The following is a 23156-nucleotide window of genomic DNA, read 5'->3' on the forward strand; positions in this document are numbered from 1 at the left end:
TCTTCTCAACTTTTGAATCACAGAGAAAATAAAAATTGAGATTAAAGACTATCTGGAAAATAACAACTAAAACATTATGCAACATATAACACAATCTGAATCCAAAGCTACACTCATAAGAAAATTCATACGCTTAAGAACTTGCCTTACTTATAATTAACAATGTTAATTGTTCTAAGATTCATGTAGAAAACTAAGTATGAATAGCCAGGACAGTTCTGGGGGAAATGTGCAAAGGGACAGACTAATCCTACTAAATATTAAAACTTATAAAGCTATGGTAATTAATTAAAAGCAGGACAGACACTGAATGATCCGGAAATAACACCAAACAAACATGGAATTTATAATACCAAAAAAAAGGCTGCTTTTCCAGTAATTGAAAAGGAACAGATTATTCAATAAAGGAGTTCAGGGCAACTCATTTTCCTGAGGAGAACAACTAAAGTTGGATCTAAATTCCATGTGAATGAAAGATTTAACCAAAAAAAAAGTCCTAAAACTCCCCCTCAAAAAGGTTAATTTTTTAAAATAATCTTGGAATGGAAAAGAGATTCCAATGTCTGACTCAAAACTCAAAATACATAAAATAAAAGCTAGCTTAGTTTGACTCAATAAAACTTTCTGCATGGAAGCAATCATAAGCAACGTCAAAGGATAACCTGAGAAAAAATTTTTTCATATGATCTGGAATACAGCTAAATAGTCTTAGAAATCAGTGAAACAATTGAGACCAATTAGTAGAAAAGTAGTAGAGAAAGCAAACATTTATTTCCCAGAAAAAAAATGAATAAATGACTTATGTAAACATTCAGCCTCATGGACAATTTTTTAAATGTCAACAGAAAGAATTAACATGCCATTTCCCTGTTGAAGACTTACTAAGATTAAAATTCCTGATAATTTCCAGAGTTGGTCAGGGCTTGGAAACACCAGAGAAGTTCACACACTTTTGCTGTCACATAAATTGCTGCCACCTTCTGGAAGCGTAACCTTGTAGAATCTATCAAAAATCTATATCAATACCTTGGACAAAAAAAATTCACTTCTGGGAACTGACTCTACAGATACACAGTATAGAAGAACAAAAAATGTATGTACAGATGTTCCCTGCAGCACTGTTTTCTGTAATAGCTAAAAATCAGAAGTATCCATCCATAGGAGACCATTGAAATTAATGATGTGTATCCAAATGACAGATATTAGCAAAGATTTTTAAAAATGAGGGGCACGGCGTGCGCTAAGATGGAAAGATTTGTAAGAACTATTGTTATGTGAAAACACCAAACCTCAGTTCAGTATGCATGGTATAATTTCATTGTATATAAAAACAAATTCATTGTAAAGCAATTATACTCCAATAAAGATGTTAAATATATATATATATATATATATTTAAAAAAATCAAGGATGCTACGACAAGGATGAGCCTTGGAAACATTATGCTCAGTGAAAGAAGCCAGATACAAAGCCACAGCATGTATGATTCTGTTTATATGAAATTTCCAGAATAGGTAAATCCAGAGAGACAATAAGTAGGTTAATGGTTACAAGAGACTGAGGGAGGGGAGTGAGGCGTCACTGCTAAAGTAGGGGGTGATGGAAGTGTTCTGGAACTAGATATGGGTGATGATTGCACAATAAAGTGAATGTACAAAATGCTACTGAATTGTGCACTTCAAAATGGTTGCTTTTATGTTATGTGCCTTTTACCACAATTTAAAAAAAAAAATTAACAAGAGAGATGCACCGACAAGCACATGAGCCTAGGAAATGTCTGGAAAGAAGTACAAAGACTGTGGGCTGAGATTATCTGGGACCTTTGCAGGGGAGAGAGTGGCAGGGGTAGGGTGAGAAGTGACAGGCTCTTTTCATTTTACACCTTCTCAGTTTTGTTTTTCAAGCCATAAGCATTTGTTACTGGGTTTTTTGTTTTTTGTTTTTCGTGATTATTACTTAATCAAGGAATAAATGCATTCCCCTGATTTAAAATGAAAATAGGGAATTCCCCGGAAGTCCGGTGGTTAGGACTCCACACTTCCTCTGCAGGGGGCCCGGGTTCCATCCCTGGCCAGGGAGCTAAGATCCCCACAAGCCACGCAGCGTGGCGCGGCGGGGCCAATTAAAAAATTTTAATGTAAAAAATAATAATAAAATGAAAACAACCCAGAGGAAGCTACATGAAGTCCCTTTGAATCACATCCAAGTGCCAGGAGGGCCCTCTTATAAGTATTTGCTCACAGAAAAGATAGAAAGTATATAGTATTGTTTTGTGGGAGTTTTCACATAGTGATTTTTTGAATAAATACCTTCAATTATAAAAAGACAATTGGGCCGAAGCCAAAGTTCCCTCAATATCCTGAGGACACCCCACGCCCCACACACACCCAAAACTCAGGGCAGGCCCCATTCCACCGATGGGGAAAAAAGGAATTATAAAGAGCATTTTTAAAAACTTAATCCCAGGCAGATCTACTTATACCCATACTTGGCTTTCCCTCGTTCCCTTTGTTTTGTTTTGAATCAGCTTGGCTTTTAGACCCCATAGAAATTTGTGGTTAGTCAACTAGAAGAAACGTGACTATTTTGGGGTTTTTTCTTAATTATTATTTTTTTTTTAAAGAAAGAAAATAAATGGGCTCAAAGTTTAGAGTAGCCAAAAAAAAAAAAAAATGTAGGTGAACCTTATCTGAACTCTGAAAACACTTCACTAATTAGAGGTTAACCGTGCCTGGGCTCTCTCTGCCTTGCTAAACAAAGGATTTTCCTTCTTCTAAAATAAAATGAGAAAGACATACTGAAGTTAGCAAATAGTGAAGGAAACCTAGTATGTACACGTCAAAAAAGCTAGCTGAATCTTCACAATGAAACAATTATGTGCATGACCATTACTGATACAATCAGAAGGTTATATCAGAATTACACCTCTTGTTTCCACTCAAGAAGGCATCCTCTGGGCTCCTTCTTATAAAGCTGCCTTCCGGTCAGAAGCCCCAGCAGCCACTTGGTGCGGGCTGACACCCCTACGTGTGCTCATTGCTAACTCTCATCCTCTGCACAGCTCCATGCGTGCCCCCCCCAACACCCAACGGTGCCTACACCAGGTGCCTCTCCGGGAAGCAGCTGGCCTCATCCCGCTGCGCCCCTGTCTGGGGTCTCCAAAAAGCTACTGGGGAGCAGCCTGGGGGTCCCCCTTGGCAAAGTTTTCAGAGTTTAGGGCCAGCACAAAGTCAACGCTTTTTTCTGTCCACAGGATCTTCCTGCAGCCTCCAGAGCTACCCCTGTGCTCTGGAACAGGACAAGGGTGAAGGAAGGAGCCTCTGATCCGAAGGACAGAGAAATACACTTCCAAGGGCTCCCTCCCTCACCAGCCCTCTGGACCCACTTGCTCCTTCCTCTCCATTTGGCACTTCCAGGCCCTTCCCACGGGGCCAGCCTTCAGGGAGTCCAATCACCTCCTGCTTCAAAGGCTTCCAGGCCAGATAAATCACACATGCTGACAGCCACACCATCCCGGTGCCTGAGGATGTATGCTTTTGTTGAATTTTGTTTTCACTGTTACCCAGGTTCCCCCAAGGGAAACAAAGGATGGGTGCCTCGCATCTCAGGGCCTCAACGGGCCACCTCTCTCTGCTCTGACCTCCAGGAGGTCCCCATTAAAGCCTCTCTTGACAGCCAGGCCAGCAGCTGGAGGAAGGTGAAGGGGACCAGTGACGTCCACAGAGCAGGCCTGGACACAGGGCTGGTTACACAGAGGTGCTCCAGAGGCCACACAGGCCTGGCCGCAGCGCTGTCCAGAGCAGCAGCCCCAGACAACAAGCTTTCCAGGAAGTGGACTTGCCCTCTGATGCCAAGGGACTCGCCTGAGTCAGGCCATAGGCATAGAGAGGCACCCTGACTGCAGTCCATGCTGGGCCTGGTAACACTGACTCCTGACCACAATACTAACCAGTTGTGGGGTCAAGCCAGTTAGCTACCACCCCAGGCGCGATGGGCTCATTGACAGGAGTGTCCGTTAGCAGTGGAACATTTTTATCAAATAAATTCCAATGCAGATGCTCCGAAAAGAAAATCAATAGAAAGCCGTACTTGATTAGCACGCAGGTAAGTGCAGATGTGTATGTATGAGTCAGCTCAGCCTGCCTTAACAAAGCACCACAGGCTAGGGGGCTTAAACTACAGACATTCATCTTCCCACAGTTCTGGAGGCTGGAAGTCTAAGATTAAGGTGCGGGCAGGGTTGTTTCTCCTGAGGGCTCTCTCCTTGGCTTGCAGACAGCCACCTTCTGCCTGTGTCCTCACATGGTCTTCCCTCTGTGTACGTAGGGCTGTGTCCAAATTTCCTCTTTTTATAAGGATACCAGTCATATTGGATTAGGGCCCACCCTAATGACCTCAATTTAACTTGGTTACCTCTGTAAAGACCCTATCTCCAAATAAGGTCACATTCTGAAGTACTGGGGGTTAGGACTCCAACACTGTATCTTTTGGGGGGGAAACACTATTCAACCTGTAACTGTATAATATTCTCTTTATAATACAGTCACTAAGTGAAAGCAACGAACTTCATCTTAATAGCCATAAAAACTTGAAACTGTACATTTTGAAAGACAGCTCCAATCATATTTCTACCTCAACGTCCTTTTATATTTCTTGTGTTTTGCTTTAGTTTCAGAATATCAAGAAAATTCTCACTCTTGTGGGCATTTACACAAAGGAAAAGTATTTCAGCAGTGCTCGGAGCAAACTTAGGATTCTAGGCTTAAACAGAGATGGCTGCTCCTATCTGCACCAAAACAAGCAGACCCAAAGATGCCCACTGACACACCACGGGGCTGGTATGAAGCAACCTTAGGGGTATTCTTCGTGACAGCTCTAAAACCGTTAAATATGTTCAGGATGGAATTTGGATCAAATATTTGTAAAGCCAAGAGAATCTGACAACTCAGAGAACTAACTGACGTGAGTTTCCTGCATCCCCAAACTTCCATTTCTTTACCCGCTCATAGAACACCCCAAAGATCAAGATGCACCCCTGAAGAGCTTATGAATTACCTACGAACTTCCACAATCTCCTCAACAAACTGACTTTCCATGTTTTTCCTTCACCTTTCCCTCTAGCCAGAGCTGGACAAGAACTTTTCACAAAGCAAAGGGAAAGATGATGGGAGGGAGGAGGTCATTGTGTAACCGTTCCTGCTAATGTATCTAAATGTGTAGACATGAATGTCATCCCCCAGGAGCTAAAAGACAGGATCCAGTAAAGTAATCCCTAGCACAGGAGATATGATGGAATCAAAGATCCTGAAGATTCCTATGTCTTCCCATCTCTCCCAGGGTAACCACTGTTGTCAGTCTGACGTGTAGATTGGAGACCTTATTCTAGAGACCGTTATATCTGCAAAAATGGGGGAGGGAGGTGGGATTTTTAGATCAATCCCATGCAGCACATATCCCTGTGCAACTTGATTTTCTCCTTATCCAGAATCTTGCTTTGAACTCTCCCTCCGTTGACATCCACAGATTTCCAACTTCATTTTAGCCACTGTACAATAATCCACAATTGAGACATGGTGCCGGTTCGATTATTTGGCTCCCATTAAAAGGCATGTTGATATTTCCAACTTTCACTATTAGAAATGGTGGAGCTGTGAACAGGATGCCTCCCAGGCATGCATGTATTTTTTTAGAGCAGACCACAGAATATGTGTATTTTAAATGTCACACAGCCCTCAAAGTGGTAACTTACACACCACTGTGCCACCCACCCTCTCCGCATCATTACTAACCTGCTACTTAATACCCACTTCTGACTTCAGGCAAAGCTCAGTCAGAAGAACATTGGGATAACTGCCTCATAATTTGCATTTTCTTGAATCCTAAGGCCAAACTCTTAAGTTTTGGGCTGTTTGTATTTGTTTTTCTGCAAACTGCCTGCTGTACTCTGTGTCCCTCTTTTAACTGGAACATTTACTTTCTTTATTTATGACTTCTTTATGTATTCTGGATACAGACCCCCTCATCTGTCCTATAATTGTCTTCATTCCTTGATGAAACTCTGTCTGGCCTGAAAGGCACATGGAACCTGCCCTGCCCCATCCCTGGATGAGGTCTGACACCATTTCCCATAAAATTATAACTATTTGAGTCTTTCTCTTAAGAGAATATGCTCAACTCTATTGTTGATTCCACTGGCTACAGTCATACATTTGTATCAATTAACATGATTTTAGTCCTTTATTTTGAAATAATTTCAAATTTACCTAAAAGTTGGAAGATTCATACATGAAACTGCTCCATACTCATTACCCAGATTCACTTATTTTTCACATTTCACCCATATACTTCACTTTTCTGTCTCCATAGTCACACTGTTTTTTTATTCTGAACTGTCTGAGAGTAGGTTGCAGACATCATGCTTTTTACCCCTTAACACTGAGTACATACTTCCTAAGACCAAAGATGTCCTCTTACGGTATCTCCGTAAATTGGCAAACTCAGGAAAGTGAACTTTGACAACACTTTTAAATACTTTACCTCCATATTCCAATTTCATCAGAGGTTCCAATGATGTGCACATCAGTTTTCACTCTAACCCAGTCCTGTCCAGAATCACACTCTGCATTTACTTGTCTCCTCCTGTCGTCTCCTTTAAGCTGGACCTGTTTCTTGGCTGTTTTTTTCCCTTCACGACACTGAGGTTTTCTACTACAGGCCAGTTGTTTAATAAAATGCCCCTCCATTTGGGCTTGCTGGGGTTTTTTTTTTTTTTTTTTTTTTGAGGAAGGATTGGTTTTTCTTGCCTGTAGAGTTAACTTTTCTTTCTTTTTTTTTTGATGTTGGGGGTAGGAGTTTATTAATTAATTTATTTATTTTTGCTGTGTTGCGTTGTCGTTTCTGTGTGAGGGCTTTATCTAGTTGTGGCAAGCGGGGGCCACTCTTCATCGTGGTGCACAGGCCTCTCACTATCGCCGCCTCTCGTTGCGGAGCACAAGCTCCAGACGCGCAGGCTCAGCGGCCATGGCTCACGGGCCTAGTTACTCCGCGGCATGTGGGATCCTCCCAGACCAGGGCTCGAACCCGTGTCCCCTGCATTAGCAGGCAGATTCTCAACCACTGTGCCACCAGGGAAGCCCGGGCTTGCTGGTTTTTGTCACCATGAGACTCAGGTTCTGCATCCCCAGCTGGAATGCAGGCTAATCAATGCCCTTGTTGGAAGGACTATGTCCACCTGCCCACAGTGGTGATGTAAGCCTTGGTCACAGAGTTAGATGACGTCTGCTTTCTCCAGTCTGTAGCTGCTAATTGTCCCCTTGCAAATAAAGGCTCTGTGGGGAAATACTCTGAGCCATGGACATTCCCTGCTCCCCATCAAACATGGCCCCATTTAATTGCATTCAACATTCATCGCCCAAATCAATTTGCACAATTATTGCTGCAAATCATAATTTTTTAAAGTCACCTCAATTTTATTAGCCTGCATTTTACTGTATGGAAGTACCCTCTGTTCCCTCTCTATTCTGTTCATTTATGTAATGTAGTGGGTTAAATAGTGTCCCCCAAAATTCATATCCATCCAAAACTTCAAATGTGACCTTATTTGAAAATAGTTTTTGCAGAAGTAATGAGTTAAGGATCTCAAGATGAAATCATCCTGGATTTAAAGTGGGCCTAAATCCAATAACTGCTGTCCCTTATAAGAAGAGGAATGGACACAGAGAGACATCTAGGAAAGAAGGGCATGTGAAGATGGTGTAGAGATTGGAGTGATGCTGCCACAGCCAAGGGACAATGGGAGCCACCAGGAACTGAAAGAGGGAAAAAAGGATTCTCCCTCAGGGCCTTCGGAGGGAGCATGGACTGCTGACACCTTGATTTTGGACTTGCAGGCTCCAAAACTGTGAGAAAAACAATTTTTGTTGTTTTAAGTCACCCAGTTTGTAGTACTTTATTACAGCGGCCCTAGGAAAATAATGCATGTATTTAACTATATAGTTGTCTCTCAGTATCTGTGAGGGATTGTTCCAGGGCCACCCCACTACCCCCAGCCCCCTGCAAATACCAAAATCCAAGGATGCTCAAGTCCTTTATATAAAATGGCAGTAGAATTTGCATATTACCTACACACACATCCTCCCGTATACTTTACATCATGTCTAGATGACTTATAACAACTGATACAATGCAGATGTTATGTAAAAGGCTGTAAATACAATGTAAATGCTATGTAAATAGTTGCCAGTGTGCAGAAAATGCAGGTTCTGCTTTTTGGAACTTTCTAGAATTTTTTAAATATTTTTGATCCATGGTTGGTTGAATTCGAGGATGCAGAATCCACAGATACAGAGGGGCAATTGTACTTATTTACTTATCGGTGTTGAATCATAGATTCCTATTTTGTTCCACGTATAATCCATGCTTGTCCTTATTTATTTGACGCTTAACCTGTTGGAGATTTGACCGCTGGAATGCCTCCAAGCTGGCAACTGTACATTTGATATGTTCCCATTGTTTCTGTTCACTTTCTATCATAAGATTACGCTCCTGGCTCATCTTATATTTTTACCTATCCTGGCCCTATCTTCCTTTCAGCACGTGGGATCTTCGTTGAGGCGTACAGACTTCTCTCTAGCTGTGGCATGCGGGTTTTCTCTTCTCTAGTTGTGGCACAGGCTCCAGAGCACATAGGCTCTGTAGTCTGTGGCACACGGGCTCTCTAGTTGACGTGTGCGAGCTCAGTAGTTGTGGTAAGCACGCTTAGTTGCCCCGCAGCATGTGGGATATTAGTTCCCCGACCAGGGATGGAACCCGTGTCCCCTGCATTGAAAGGTGGATTCTTTACCACTGGACCACCAGGGAAGTCCCTGCTTTATTATTTCAAGACAGGTAAAAATGCAACTGAAATGCAAAAAAAGATTTGTGAAGTGTATGGAGAAGGTGCTGTGACTGATCAAATGTGTCAAAAGTGGTTTGCGAAGTTTCGTGCTGCAGATTTCTCGCTGGACAATGCTCCACGGTCAACTGGACCAGCTGAAGTTGATGGTGACCAAATCGAGACATAAACTGAGAACAATGAATGTTATACCACTCGGGAAATAGCCAACATACTCAAAATATCCAAATCCGGCATTGAAAATCATTTGCACCAGCTTGGTTATGTGAATCACTTTGATGTTTGTGTTCCACATAAGTTAAGTGAAAAAAACCTTCTTGACCGTATTTCCCCATGCGATTCTCTACTTAAACGTAATGAAAATGTTCTGTTTTTGAAACAAATTGTGACAGGCGATGAAAAGTACATACTGTACAACAACATGGAACAGAAGAGATCATGAGGCAAGAGAAATGAACCACCACCAACCACACCAAAGGCCAGTCTTCATCCAAAGAAGGTGATGTTGTGTTTCTGGTGGGATTGGAAGGGAGTCCTCTATTATGAGCTCCTTCCGGAAAACCAAACGATTAATTCCAACAAGTACTGCTCCCAATCAGACCAACTGAAAGTGGCACTCCACGAAAAGCATCCAGAATTAGTCAAAAAAAAAAATTTTCCATCAGGATAATGTAAGACCCCATGTTTCTTTGATGACCAGGCAAAAACTGTTACAGCTTGGCTGGAAGTTTTGATTCATCTGCTGTATTCATCAGACATTGCACCTTTGGATTTCCATTTATTTCAGTCTTTACAAAGTTCTCTTAATGGAAAAAATTTCAATTCCCTGGAAGGCTGTAAAAGGCACCTGGAACAGTTCTTTGCTCAAAAAGATAAAAAGTTTTGGGAAGATGGAATTATGAAGTTGCCTGAAAAATGGCAGATGGTAGTGGAACAAAAGGGTGAATGTGCTGTTCAATAAAGTTCTTGGTGAAAATGAAAAATGTGTCCTTTATTTTTACTTAAAAAACCGAAGGCACTTCTTGGCCCACCCAACAGGTTTCTTTTATAGTTGTACTTACTTGTTTGTATTCAGCTTTAGTTTCCTGCCATTTTCAGTGATTTAATTTTATTTTTTGAACATGTAGAACATTAACATGTTCATACAAAAATATGTCAGAATGAACTAAGAATGGAAAGAAACTATCTTAACATAGTAAGGGCCATATATGATAAGCCTACAGCTAACTTCATACTCAATGGTGAAAAACTGAAAGCTTTTTCTCTAAGATCAGGAACAAGACAAGGATGTCTGCTTTCACCACTTCTATTAAATATAATATTGGAAGTTCTAGATAGAGCAATTAGACAAAAATTTAAAAAGAAATAAAGGCATCCAAAGTTGGAAAGAAAGAAGTAAAATTATCTCTGTTCACAGATGGCATGATCCTACATACAGATACACAAAAATTCTATTTGAGCTAATTAAACTATTTAAACTAATTTAAGCTAATTAAACTATTTAAACTAATCTATTTGAACTAATTAAACTAATTTGCAGGATACAAAATCAACAGGCAAAAATCAGCTGCACTATTATACACTAAAAAAAATCAATCCAAAAATGAAATTAAGAAAGCATTTCCATCCACAAAGCATCAAAAAGAATAAAATACTAAGAATAAATTCAATCAAGTGGATAAAAGACTTGTACACTGAAAAATTGTTGAGAGAAATTAAAGAACATCTAAATAAAAGGAAAGACAGCCTGTGTTTGTGGACTAGAAGACTTGTTAAGAGGTCCGTACTATCCAAAGCAATGTACAGATTCAGTGCAATCTTTATCAAAATCCCAGTGACGCTTTTTGTAGAAATAGAAAATCTATCCTAAAATTCATATGGAATTTCAAGGGATCCCAAATAGCCAAAACAGTCTAGAAAAAGAAAACGAAGTTGGAACACTCATACTTCCTGATCTCAAAAAACAAAGTTGGAACACTCATACTTCCTGATCTCAAAACATACTACAAAGCTGCAATAATCAAAACACTGGCTTAAGAGCAGACACATAGACCAATGGAATAGAGAGCCCAGAAATAAACTCTACATATGTAGCAAATGACAAGGATCCAAGACTATTCAATGAATAAAGAACAAACTTTTCAACAAAGGGTGCTGGGAAAACTGTATGTCTACATTCAAAATAATGAAGCTGGACCCTTACCTTACACCATCTATAAAAATTAACTCCAAATGGATCAAGGACCTAAAAAAAGCTAAAACTAAAAACTTTCAGAAAAAAAGCATAGTGGAAAAGCTTCATGACATTGACCTTAGCAATGATTTCCTGGATATGACACCAAAACCACAGGTAAAACCAAAAAAAAAAGAAAACATAAATTGATTCATTAAAATTAAAAACTTTTGTGCATCAAAAGACATTATCAACAGAGTGTAAAAGCAACCCACAGAATGGAAGAAAATATGTGTAAATCATATATCTGATAAGGAGTTAATATCTAGAACACATAGAACTCCTACAACTCAACCAAGACAACCCAAACAATATGATTAAAAAATGAGCAAAGGATTTGAACAGACATATCCAAAGAAGATATACAAATGGCCATGAAATGTATACAAATGACATGAAAAAATGCTCAACGTCACTAATCATTAGAAAAATGCAAATCAAAACCACAATGAGATTAAAACCACTTCACACTCATTTTGATGACTGTTATCAATAAAACAGAAAATAACAAATGTTGACAGTATGCCGGTTACCCAAAAAGTTAAACATAGAACGACCATATGATCCAGCAATTCCACTTCTGGGTGTACATCCAAAAGAACTGAAAGCAAGGACTTGAACAGATATCTGTGTACCATGTTCATAACAGCACTATTCACAAGAGCCAAAAGGAGGAAACAACCCAAATGTCCACCGAAAGACAGAAAAAGCTGAAAAACAGAATGTGGTATATGCATGGTATGTATGCACACGTGTGTGTATAATGGAGTATTATTCAGCCTTAAAAAAAGTAGTAACACATGTTACAATACAGATGAACCTTGAAAAGACTATGTTAAGTGAAAGAAGACAGTTACAAAAGGACAAATGATATAATTCCATTTATTTGAGATACTATAATAGTCAAATTCATAGAGATGGAAAGTAGAATGGTGACTGCCAGGGCTGGAAGAGGGAATGGGGAGTTGTTGTTGAATGGGGGCAGAGTTTCAGTCTGGGGAATGAAAACAGTTCTGGAGATGGATGGTAGCAACGGTGGCACAACAGTGTGAAGATACTTAATGCTAGTGAACTGTACACTTAAAAATGGCTTAAAAGGTCTCTTTTATGCATATTTTCCCTTAATTAAGAAAAGATCTGAGGTGTCACTTTATGGTTTCCCCTTTCCGTGTTTCTTTTTGCAAAATAAGCAGATGCACAACCAGCCAGTCCCTCCACTCCTGCCCTCCCTCCACATCTCATGTTCACTTAAGACAGAGCCCCCCCTTGTCACCACTCTTCCTGTAGACTTTAAGCTCCTCTAGAAACGTATCCAATGTTAAACAAAGACTATGGTGACCTGGGAGTTATTTCACTGTTGGGAGGAAAATTCCCAATTTCCATATGTTATTTCCAAATGTTCTATAAGAGTTGAAAACATAAAATAACGTCCTACAAAAGGACAGCAAGGTGGACACTTAACTGAATATGACCCAGAGGTTGTGCCTAAAAGCATTCTCAGCCTGTGACCCCTCACTCCCTTCCTACACCCGTTTTGCCATTCATTTGTGGGCTGCTCCCTATTTTAGATGGAACTCTTAAGTCCTCACTCAATTCCTCATCATCCCACAAATCCTACTCATTCTCCTTCCCAATGCCCATTGTCTTCCAGGAGCCAAAATGTTGTGTGCATCCCTGCTCCAGACCCCTAAGGAATGACTGAACTTTCCCTTCTGCATCAGTTTTCTCCCAGGATGCTCCTCCCAGGAATTCCTGGGAATTCCCCCAACAAATCCAAGACCAAGCCCCTTGATTCTTCATGCACCTCCTTTCTTGGGTGCAACCACTACCCTCTTAGCTTTCCCACCCCCACCCCCGGCTGCTGCCAAATTATCCTCCAAAAACGTGGCTGCAGCTCGCCATGCCTTGCCCTGCTTATGGCATCACATCCTGCATTTGCCTGGGAGCTAAGATCCTCAGACTCTTGACTCCACACGATTTCCCCTTCTCTGTGGACGGTGCTCTGGCTGCTCTTGGTTCCTACTGCCTCTTCCCACATCTGCCCTCCTCTCTCAGACCTTTCCGGTCTGCAAACACATTCCACAAACACATTCCACCACATCCCACATGGCGGGTTACCAGAGGTAAAGGAGAAGATCTTGCGAGGGTTGGCCGCTAACAGGCGTTATCACAGATATGCTTGCTCCAGGAAGTCTTTGGCAAATCATATCTGATGCATGTAAGACTCAGTTCAGATTGGACTGTGAATTCGTCCGTAAGTATGGCCTCAGATGTCATCTCCCCATTCCCTCTTCCTCCCCTACTGTGATTTCGTTCCCCACGTGGGAAACTGCTTTTGCATGCCCCCAATGTGCCAGGCACGGGGCGGGTTTCCTTCGCCTTTCTTGTGCTGGGATTCTTTTGAATCTGCACTTTAAACCTTCTTCCAGTGACATTTGTTTCCTTTCACCACTTGAAGATCTCCCATTTCGTCAGACAGCCTAATTTGAGGAAACAGTCGTCACTATCACCATTGCATGTGCTTTTTTAATGGCACTGAAGCCATGGTGTGCCCTCTCCCAAACACACGCGAACACATACGTGAGTGTGCACACACGTGTTCACATAATCTCGTTTAGCCCCTCACATGCAAATTCTTTAAAGCTAACATTTCCCTCATATCAGCACTGTGCAGTATGCAAGCATATACGCTAAGGTTTTGCTGCCTTGGTCATCATCACACCTCTGCTAAGCCCCTCTTGGGGCAGGGCCCTCTAGTTCCACCGATTAGAGTCAATCCATTTCATTTTTGCCTTCAAATCTCCCACAGTCAACAAACAGAACTCTAAGCAAACAAGGCGAAGCTCCTCTTTGGCTCTGGACTCCACAACACTGTTCCTGAAGCAACAGTGACCAACACACAGACCCTGGACAAACAGGAGAGTGGCCCACAGAGCTTCCTGCAATGCTGGAAATGTCCTCTACGTACCTGGGCCATCTGAGCCGCCGCCACACGCGGCCACTGAAATGCAGCTGGTGCGGTGGAGGAAATGAATCTTTCGGTTCAGTTCAGTTTAATTAATTTTAACCTAGATAGCTGCATGTGCCTAGCGGCTACTATACTCCACAGCACAAGTCTACCATGAGGATTTCTGTCATTTAAGTGCGCGCTGGGTTAACTAGCCCTCCAGGAGGGCACTGGGTGTGTGGAAACTATTAGGCTGGCAGCTTTGGGGACTTGGGGAAAACCCTCCCCCACTCCAGGAGGATTTGAAGAAGCAGCCACATTCTCCCAGGATAACATCTCAAAAGTGACAGAGTGCTTACTGAAGCTCATTCCAGTGACAATTAAAGACACACACACCACATCCCACTGGAACTTAAGACTTTCTGGAGGACAAGCCACTTAGTCTAATTAGGCTAAATTTTTCTGTAATTATTTCCTTCCCTTTGGCTTTTGATTTTGTTTTTTTTGGTTCTTTCAGAGATAGAACTTGAGGGAAAAAAAAAAAACCCAGAAATCCCCAAAATAACACAAACCACACCGACACAATTCCTTATTTTTGAAAAGCCTTCCTAATGTTCAACAATTCCTTGGCCACTCTGCTAATATGATTTTAAACAGATCACACCCCAGACGTATTTTAGACAACAGCACATGCAAGCAGAGCTGTCCCACCCTCATTTCCAACTTGGCAAGCTCCTCGGCAAAACCAAATAAATACATACTAGAAAAAGGAGGCTGGTACAAACCCCAGCCAGTTGCAGCCATAATTAGTGAGCCAGAGCTACTCTTGTTGCTTAGATTTTTACTTCAAAACTCAAGAAGCCCGCGCTACCCACCGAACTCCTAGTGTTTCTGTTACAGTGATGCAGTCCAACAATACAAAACCAAAGAACCCAGAGTCACTGAGAAGCGATGTTTTCAAAACCAGTCCTTTCAGCCCAACTGTCCTTTCACGAAACTACTATTGGCCATGGAAAATCCAGACTTAACCGGTAACGCTTCCTCTGCAAAGCAAATCCCCCCTGGTTACTCTGCTTTTGACACCTTCCACGTATGGTATTCATGGAGTCCACCTGGCAGTCACCACAGGTCCCCAAAGAAGAAAATATCTTAATGACAACTTTCTTCACCATGAACAGAAATATGTCACAGCCCATAGGGAGCTCCCCGTAGGGCACAGCAGGGTAAACCCAAAGGTCCGCAGCCCAGCCCTTCTCCAGGTGGTAAGCACAGGATGCTGCCGGTTCCCCTCCAGGTTCCCAGGGAATGGACGAGATAAACACCAAAAGGCCCCTGACATCAACGAGCATTTTAGAAGATGGGTTCAGATAACAGTAGCCCACTTTCTTTTCCCTGACAACTTGGAATTGTATAATTACAGCTCTCCCTGGGAAAAGAGTTACAGAGTACACAAATTTCCTACACTTTTTAATCAGAGTAGTCAAGAGTTCTGCAGATTAGGGAGGCCAAGGCTTTCACACCCAGTTTCCATTTCAATGATAATGATAACTTTCCACATCCTGGCCTCCCGTGGAATGCATTTTAAAGGAGCGCCACTTCTCTGGCTGAAACCTTGCTTTAGAAATCCCCCTTTAGGGGATTAATCTTCCCTACCTGTCAGACGGGCTGTTCCCCTACTCCGGCATTTCTATCCCATTGATCTCAGAAAAAGATTCCAAAGGATAGGCATTAAACCCAAACTCTGCCAGGCTTAAATGTCTCAGAGGTTAAACCGAGGCTAAAGAGACAAAACGTTCTCAGGGAACAAGTAATTCACTACAAATCACACCATAACAGAGACTGACATACAAACAATAATTACGGCGGTATTTTGACCAAACAATACAAAAACGGTTTAGCAATAATAATACAAATGTTATTTCACATTGCCTCGTAAATCTGCAGATCACTCTCACCAAAAACTACTCTTGGTAAACGCACCATTTTAAACCCATGTTGCTTTTCTGCTTGCAAAATATTAAGCAGATTTCTTGTTAAGTTTTCTAACTATGACTTGCTTTACTAATCAAGAGTTCAGCCTCACTGACTAGAGCCCCTCGGTCACCTAACGCCATTTTTATAAACAGTTTAGCACAGCAGCTCACAGGAACGTTACACAGGGTCAGTGGTGGTCATTTTCTCCAGATGGCATTTTTATCAAGTAGACGTGAGGGTTAAACTTGCTCTCACTGTTAAACATTGAAAATTTTCAAATGTGTGATTCTTCTTTGCTTAGTACACAGCCATAATAAGAAAAACATGCTTCCTTACTATAGAGTATATAAAAACTTTTCTTTTTCCATAAAGTCTTCTTATTCAAGATGTTTTCATTTACTTACTTCCAAATGGATCACTATCATTATTTATTACCACCATCACTCCAGGGATCTGGGCCAGAAGTAAACACTGCACTGTCAAAATTGGGGTGGGGGACCCCAAAACTCCCAGCCTAACCTACTCAGGCGGGGCACACGGTCCCAAATCAGGTATTTGTCTCGTTAAGGAACAGAGTCTTCTATAAAAATGTAGAACTTATAAATCCTTTTAGAATAACTTTTCCATGTTTTTACATAGTAACTTATGTTTTGTGTATAAAATACACTCAAATTACAGGGATTCTTCTTTACAGCAGAAAAGATGCCAAACACTCGAATCTCCTGTAATCATAAAATTGTATTCATAGTTTTGAATATGATCATATTCTTTGAATTTCCAGCTAGCCTAGCATTCCAGAAGGAAAAGAATTATAAACAGCTTCCCTACTCCCTCCCCTATAGAGATTACTATTATTTTACTGGAAAAAGAAAATTACCTCCACACAGGGTTCAAAAATTAATGAAAATGATATTGGATGGCTTCGTTCCTCAGAGATTTCTTAAACTCGACTGTAAACGACGGCAATGTTTAAACTACTCTGCGCTTTTAAAATGCGAGCAGTCTTTCCAGTCTTCTTACAACCTTTATTTAAGCAACAGACCCATCACCTTTTCTCACATCACCCACCTCCAACTCTTCCCTGACAAATGCAACTTAAACCGCCGCCAGGCATAAGTTTACGAGGTAGGCTTTTGCAGGGCAATTAACCCCCACGAGGCCACCACGCAAACGCTGTGCAAAAGCACGTCGAGTCGCCAGGATAAGCCCCCTCTTTCCCCTCCCACAGCGCAGCAAATGCATCCCCAGACTCGAAAGGCGAGAGGGATTCTAGCGGGGTGAGGGGTTCAGAAATCCACAGGGATGTTGTTAAAACCCCAAAGACTGACTTAGAAGGTCTGGTTTACCTACCATTGCACATTGCACCCTGAGCGGCTTATGCTTTAAGGAGCAGCGACATAAATGCAAACCCCTTTCCCAAATCAAGTAACAAGGGACGTGTGACGTAATCGGCCCTTGCTTAAACCCAAACGCCCCCCAGGAAAGGCTGCCCAGCATTCCTAAATCTGAGGACTGGTCCCTGGAGCGCGCAGCTGGCAGCAGGATACGAGAAGAGCTGAGCCCCCTTCTCGCGCCTGTTGCCTAACTCTCACCTTCCTGCAGAAATGGAGCGGGGGGTGGGGGGGAGGAAGCAATACGTGGAGTGGAGACACTGAGACCCACTCACGTGTAAGGGGAGGCTCACGGATTTCTGGGACGAACCCCCTCAGCCTCCAAACCTGGAGGCCCCGCCGCCTTCCCCCGCCGCGGTAGGGTGCGGGAATCTGGCGAGGGGTGCAGGCCAGGGGTGCCCCGGGGATCGGGACGGCTTGGCCCCCTAGGCCGGTCCCCCCAGGTTCCCCCAGAACCTGGCGGCAGCTCTTGGGCGCCCCGGGGTCCACGCCGCCCAAGATCGCTCGACCCTCGAGGAAAACGCCACCCGGGAGCCGGGCCCGCCCCTCCAGCCTGCCCGAAGGAGGCCAGGTCCCCATCAGCCGAAAGGCCGCCCGGGGACCCCAGGCACAGGAAATGCCGCTTCGGCCACCTCCCGGCGGTGGGGGAGGGGGTGAGGGGCCAACAAAAGGGAAGCTAAATCCCCTTTCAACCAAGCGGCGGGGATAGGGAGCCCCCTTCCCCGAGCCTCGTCCCACCGCGGCGCCCGCCCTGGGGAGACCTCGGCGCAGAGGGGGGCGCCGCGGGCCAGGAGCCCTGGAAGGGAACCTCGGGGAGCAGGGCCGAGTCAAGGTGCTGAGAACCTCGGACACGTCTGCGGACACGGGGCCCGGCCGCATTCACACTCATGACCCTCATAAACCCCCGGCTAGGGGCTCCCCGCGGGCGCCGGCGCCGCCCGCCCCGGCCTCTGGAAACACTTAGCCGTCCCCAGAGCGCGCCTTATTGAAAGCAGCCTCGCGCGGCGGGGCGCGGGCAGGGGAACGGGGCCGAGGCGGGTGCGGAGGGGCCCAGTCAGGCGCCCCTCTCTCGGGAGCAGCGGCGCCGGCGCGGCGGCCAGGGCAGAATCACGAAGGAAGGGAAACACGCACGAGCCGCGAGCCCCGTACTCGCGCACGGAGGAGGTGCGCCAGGGCAGGCGCGGACCGGCTGGTCCTACCTGAGGTCCCGGACACGCAGAGCAGGAGAGCGGCGGCCGCCCAGACGGATGGGACGCACAGCAACGGCAGCGCCAAGCCCCGGGCCATGCCGCGGGCCGTAGGGGCCGGGGCGCTGGGACCGGCGCGGCGCGGGGTCCGGGCGCCACCACCCCTGTCGGCCGCGCGTCCGCTGCCCTTTCTCCTGGGCACTTTGCGAGTTGGTCCCTTTCGAGCAACTCGTGGTCCTCCTCCTCTCCCGGCCGGGATGCGCCTCTCGGCTCCGGCCGCCTGGACAAGCGCGGGGGGCGGGCGCGGGCGAGCAGGGAGGCAGGGTCCCAGGCTCGCCCGCCCCGATGGGCAGAGCGAGGTCGGCGCCGGCGCCCCCTGCCGGAGGGACACGCCTGCGGCGGGCGGGGCGCGCGGGCAGCTGGGGGCCGGGACCGGGGGCAGCAGCTCAGTCCCCGGACGTGCCTCCCGCTCCCTCCCTCGGGCCTGCTCCTCGGGACGCTTGGCCCCAAAGGTGGAGCCTTGGGGGCGTACAGCCAAACCTCGGGGTGGGCTCCCCTCGCCGAAGAGACGCCCGGGGCAGTTGGCACCCATCTTTAGGGGGCGGGACCCCCGGGGGCCTGGTCATAAATCTGTAACTCAGGACGACTCTGCGCCCCGCCAGCCTACACTGGGGCAAACCAAAGAGCCACCCCGTCCCAGAAACTGGCGGCGCGGGAGGAACAGAAGCAGAACGTTCAAGGAAAGAAACAGGCCGCGTCCCCGCCAGGGACTCCCGGCCCCTCCTCGCCACGCTGCGCCGGGTGGGGACAACTTCGTCCCTCCAAAATGCTCAGAAACTGCTAAGAGTAGAGCTGCGTGGAGGGAGCTCTCGGGAGTGCGATGCTATCTGAAGCCACCGCGGCTTTGGGTTTACTGTTAAAAGCAAATTGTGTAATTTTACCCATTAAAGGCCACTATTTGTTCTCTGCAGAGCCTCAGAACATGCAGAAGTAATTTGCTTCACTTGTAAAAGACATTTTGAACGCAATTCAAATAGCATATTTTCTTGCTTATTCTTGGTTTTGCTTAACACATGCAAAGGTCTGGAATTGGAAGGCCTGACCCTCCTGTTTGTAATTTAGGAATTTTCTTTGTTTTTGCTCTCTTGGAGGAAGGATTCGGAACCTCCAGGGGCTCAGTTGTTTGTTTTGTGCGATTTATCTTTTAACTGATTATCGAACAGTTTGTTTGGCGCTTTTGCTCAAACACCATTTCCTGCGAGTTGGCGTGAATTCGGGAGAGACCCGGCCTTGGGTGCCAGGCCCGCAGACCCCTGAGCTCGGCCCCCTGGAAATGCCCTTCCACCGCCTCACACATGGCAGGAAATAAAAGTCCTCTTGCTGTGGTCTGCTGACAACGTGACTGAGCCAGCCCCGCCCGTTACGCCTATTCAAATTATTTAGGCCTGTCTGTCTCTGCCGAATCTATTTGGGGGAATATCCCACACAGTTCTCGTTCCTAAAGCAGACGAAGGACTCTAACTCTGACTGGCCAGGGGCGGCCAGGGATCCAAGGCAGAATGGGAGAAGATGGTAAAATCATTATCCAGCTGCAGCGGCCCGCACACAGCTGCTCCTCCGGCCACCACTGTTGCGGGTCTGAACCGCGGGCCGCTCTCCCCGGTGTTCTGTGAGGACTGCCAGCTGTTTATCTTTGGGTGTTTCCTCCCTTTTCTTCCCCTGGGGGCCCTCAAGGATGCTTTTAGAGTAAATAAGGCTTTAAGAGTTGGTCTTGAAGCATGAGTTCCAGACTCGTCCATTCTGGATTTAATGAAAAACAGACAGAGAGGGCAGAGAAAGGTCCTATGAGCCTTGCCTTCAAAAACCGGTTAATCAGCAAAGCTTTGTCCTTTTCATGGACCTGCACCCCTTTTGCTTTCCACTGCATATGCTTGAGGTTGTCCTTCCAGAACCATTGGGTGAGCAGCTCTGTCACATTCTGGGTGTGAACTTTGGGGAAACGATCTAATCATGCTTCAGCCCCCCATCTGTCTGCAATTTTCACATGACTGGGCTCCCCACCTGACCCAACAGTTTAAACAGTGACATGTATTTTTGCTGACGGTTTCTTGGGCGGGGTCAGAAATGGGGGTTATATCACACATAATTTCTTAAATCTTTTTAAAAATCATCTTTTCAGGATTTCTCTTTCCCCAAAGTATCCCTACCTATAACTCTGACCTGCTCTCCCCAACCTCCCCCCTCACTCCCTCCTTTCTCCCCTTTCTACAGGTTCAGAACTGAGGGATAAACGTAATAAGTTTACACCTATAAATGGGTAGGGTTGAAATACGCATTTTCTAAATAGTTGGCAGAATGTGGCTTAGATCCCACGCCAGATTGGGCCTACTTATTCCCTCCCACATGTATTAGCTATTGATTGCTGCATTACAAGTCACCCTCAAACCTAACAGCTTAAAACAGTACACACTTATTATTTCACATACTTTCCATAGGTCAAGAATTCAGGAGAGGCTTAGCTAGGCCTGGTTCAGGATCTGCAATGAGGCTGCAGTCGGATGTCAGCCAGGGCTGCATCATCCGAAGGCTTCACTGGGGCAGGAAGGTCTTCACAAGGTGGCTTGCTCACATGCCTGGCAAGTTAATGCAGGGTGTGGGCAGGAAGCCTCTGTTCCTGGCCACACAGACCTCTCCCCAGGGCTCCTTGAGCATCCTCACAACATGGCGCCTGACTTCCCCCAGCGTGAGAGCCAGGTGGCAGCAGCAGAGTCTTTTATAACTCAGCCTTGGAAGTCATGTGCAGTCATTTCCACAGTATCTTGTTGGTTTTGCAGGCCAGACCCCTTTGTTGTAGGAGGAAACTATATGGAGGCATGTATACCAGGAAACTGATTATCACATCAAGTACCTTGAACACAGCCATGCTGTCCCCAGGACAGGCAGTAGGCAAGAGGGAGAGGAAATGATCGTGGTGTGGGCCAGCAAGAGTAACAGGAAGAAGCCAGGCACCCTTTGAAGAGCATGAGCAAGGAATCTGTTCAAATTATTTAGACCTGTCTTTATGCAGGTATCTGGGGGAAAGCATTCCAGGTGCAGAAATGGGCCAGTGTGAAGGCTTCAAGACCAAGGGGTCCTGGGGTATCTGAAGAACAGTCTATTGACCATTTGTATACCTTCTTTTGTGAAATGTCTGCTTAAATCTTTTGCTCATCTTTTAACTTCTTATTTTTGAGTTTTAAGTGTTTTTTTAATATGTTCTGGATATAAGCCCATTTCAGGAAGATAAAGATTTGGACATAGATAATATTTTCTCCCAGCCTCTGATGTGTCTTTTAATGTTTTTTACAATGTCTTTTCATAAGCAGCAGTTTCTCATTTTGATGAAATTCAATTTAATCAATTCTTTGCTTTTATGGGTAGTGCTTTTTGAGTCTCAGTAGATGCTAGCTCCAACCAAAACAATCAGTGAGAATCTGGAGTGTTGGAGCATACCAAACTTTACTGCCCTAATGTGAAAAGTTGATAACTACAGTTCACAGCCTTCCGCCCACTGGGCTTTTGTGGGGAGCACATGCAAACTAGTGCAGTGAAATTGTCACTTGCTCATTTTTCTTTTCACTTGGGAAATTCTCAACCGAATTGTACACGTCTCTGACAGCAGCATGTGATACAAAAATTAAGTACAAAACAGGATAAATAACAAAACTTGTAAAACAAGATGGTTCCATTTCCTCACTCCACACTGAGTCCACACAAACAGCTCAGCCATGGTCAGCTGGGACCCCTAGACTATGAAACCCAGTGGACATCTTTGTTTCTCTCTTTCTCAGCCTCTCTGCAGCACTTTATCCTGGACCACTCCTTCTGGAAAACACATGTTTCCCCTTGGCTTTATGACACCAAGCTCTCCTGGTTCCACTGCTACTTCTTTAGGCTTTCCTCCTGTTCTCCTTTGTTACTCAACCTCTCCACTTGGCAGTTATGCTGGGCACGGTCCTAGACCATACTCTCTTCTCACTCCACACTCCCAAATGAGAAATCTCTTCCAAGCTCATGGCTTCAGCTGCCACCTATATGCCTGGCAACTCCGAAATGTACACATTCAACCTGAACTATTCCCCTGACCTCCAGACCTACGTTTTCAACCGTCTCCTTGGCATTTCCACTTGGCTGTCCCAGTGGCACCTCAAACTAAAGTTATCCAACTTGAACTTGTGATCTACGTCCCCCAAACCCTGAACTCTGCCTCAAACCTAGTCTTTTTCCTAAATTCCCTCCCTCATGCAAAGGTATCCATGTATCTCTATAAGATAAAAACCTAGGCCCTGTCCTTGACACCTCCCTACATCCACCCCATTGCTACATCCTATTGGTTTTACCTTCTGGATGCCTTCTGTCTGCTGTCTTCCATCACCATTGCCATCACCATAATTCAAGATAATAACATCTTTACCTTGATAAGAGCCTCCATACCAGTCTCCCCATTTCTACTATCACCCAGCTTCAGTATGCTTTCCACACATGTATATGA

The 23156-nt window shown here is 44.8% G+C and overlaps 1 protein-coding gene across 2 annotated transcripts in view; it reads right to left on the bottom strand.

The window, feature by feature from the left end:
• The window catches only part of ROR2 (receptor tyrosine kinase like orphan receptor 2), a 217610-nt gene extending 198863 nt beyond the window's left edge, over window positions 1-18747 (bottom strand). For both annotated transcript variants that reach the window (XR_009541404.1, XM_060153571.1), the window contains exon 1: window positions 18638-18747. Coding sequence is in view for 1 of the 2 variants with exons in the window: in XM_060153571.1 (XP_060009554.1) it covers window positions 18638-18725 (88 nt within the window). In the remaining variant the exon portion in view is untranslated. The remainder of the gene's footprint in view (window positions 1-18637) is intronic.
• Window positions 18748-23156: the final 4409 nt, after the last annotated feature.

Source organism: Lagenorhynchus albirostris, chromosome 7 (assembly GCF_949774975.1).
Source record: "Lagenorhynchus albirostris chromosome 7, mLagAlb1.1, whole genome shotgun sequence".
Taxonomy (NCBI): domain Eukaryota; kingdom Metazoa; phylum Chordata; class Mammalia; order Artiodactyla; family Delphinidae; genus Lagenorhynchus; species Lagenorhynchus albirostris.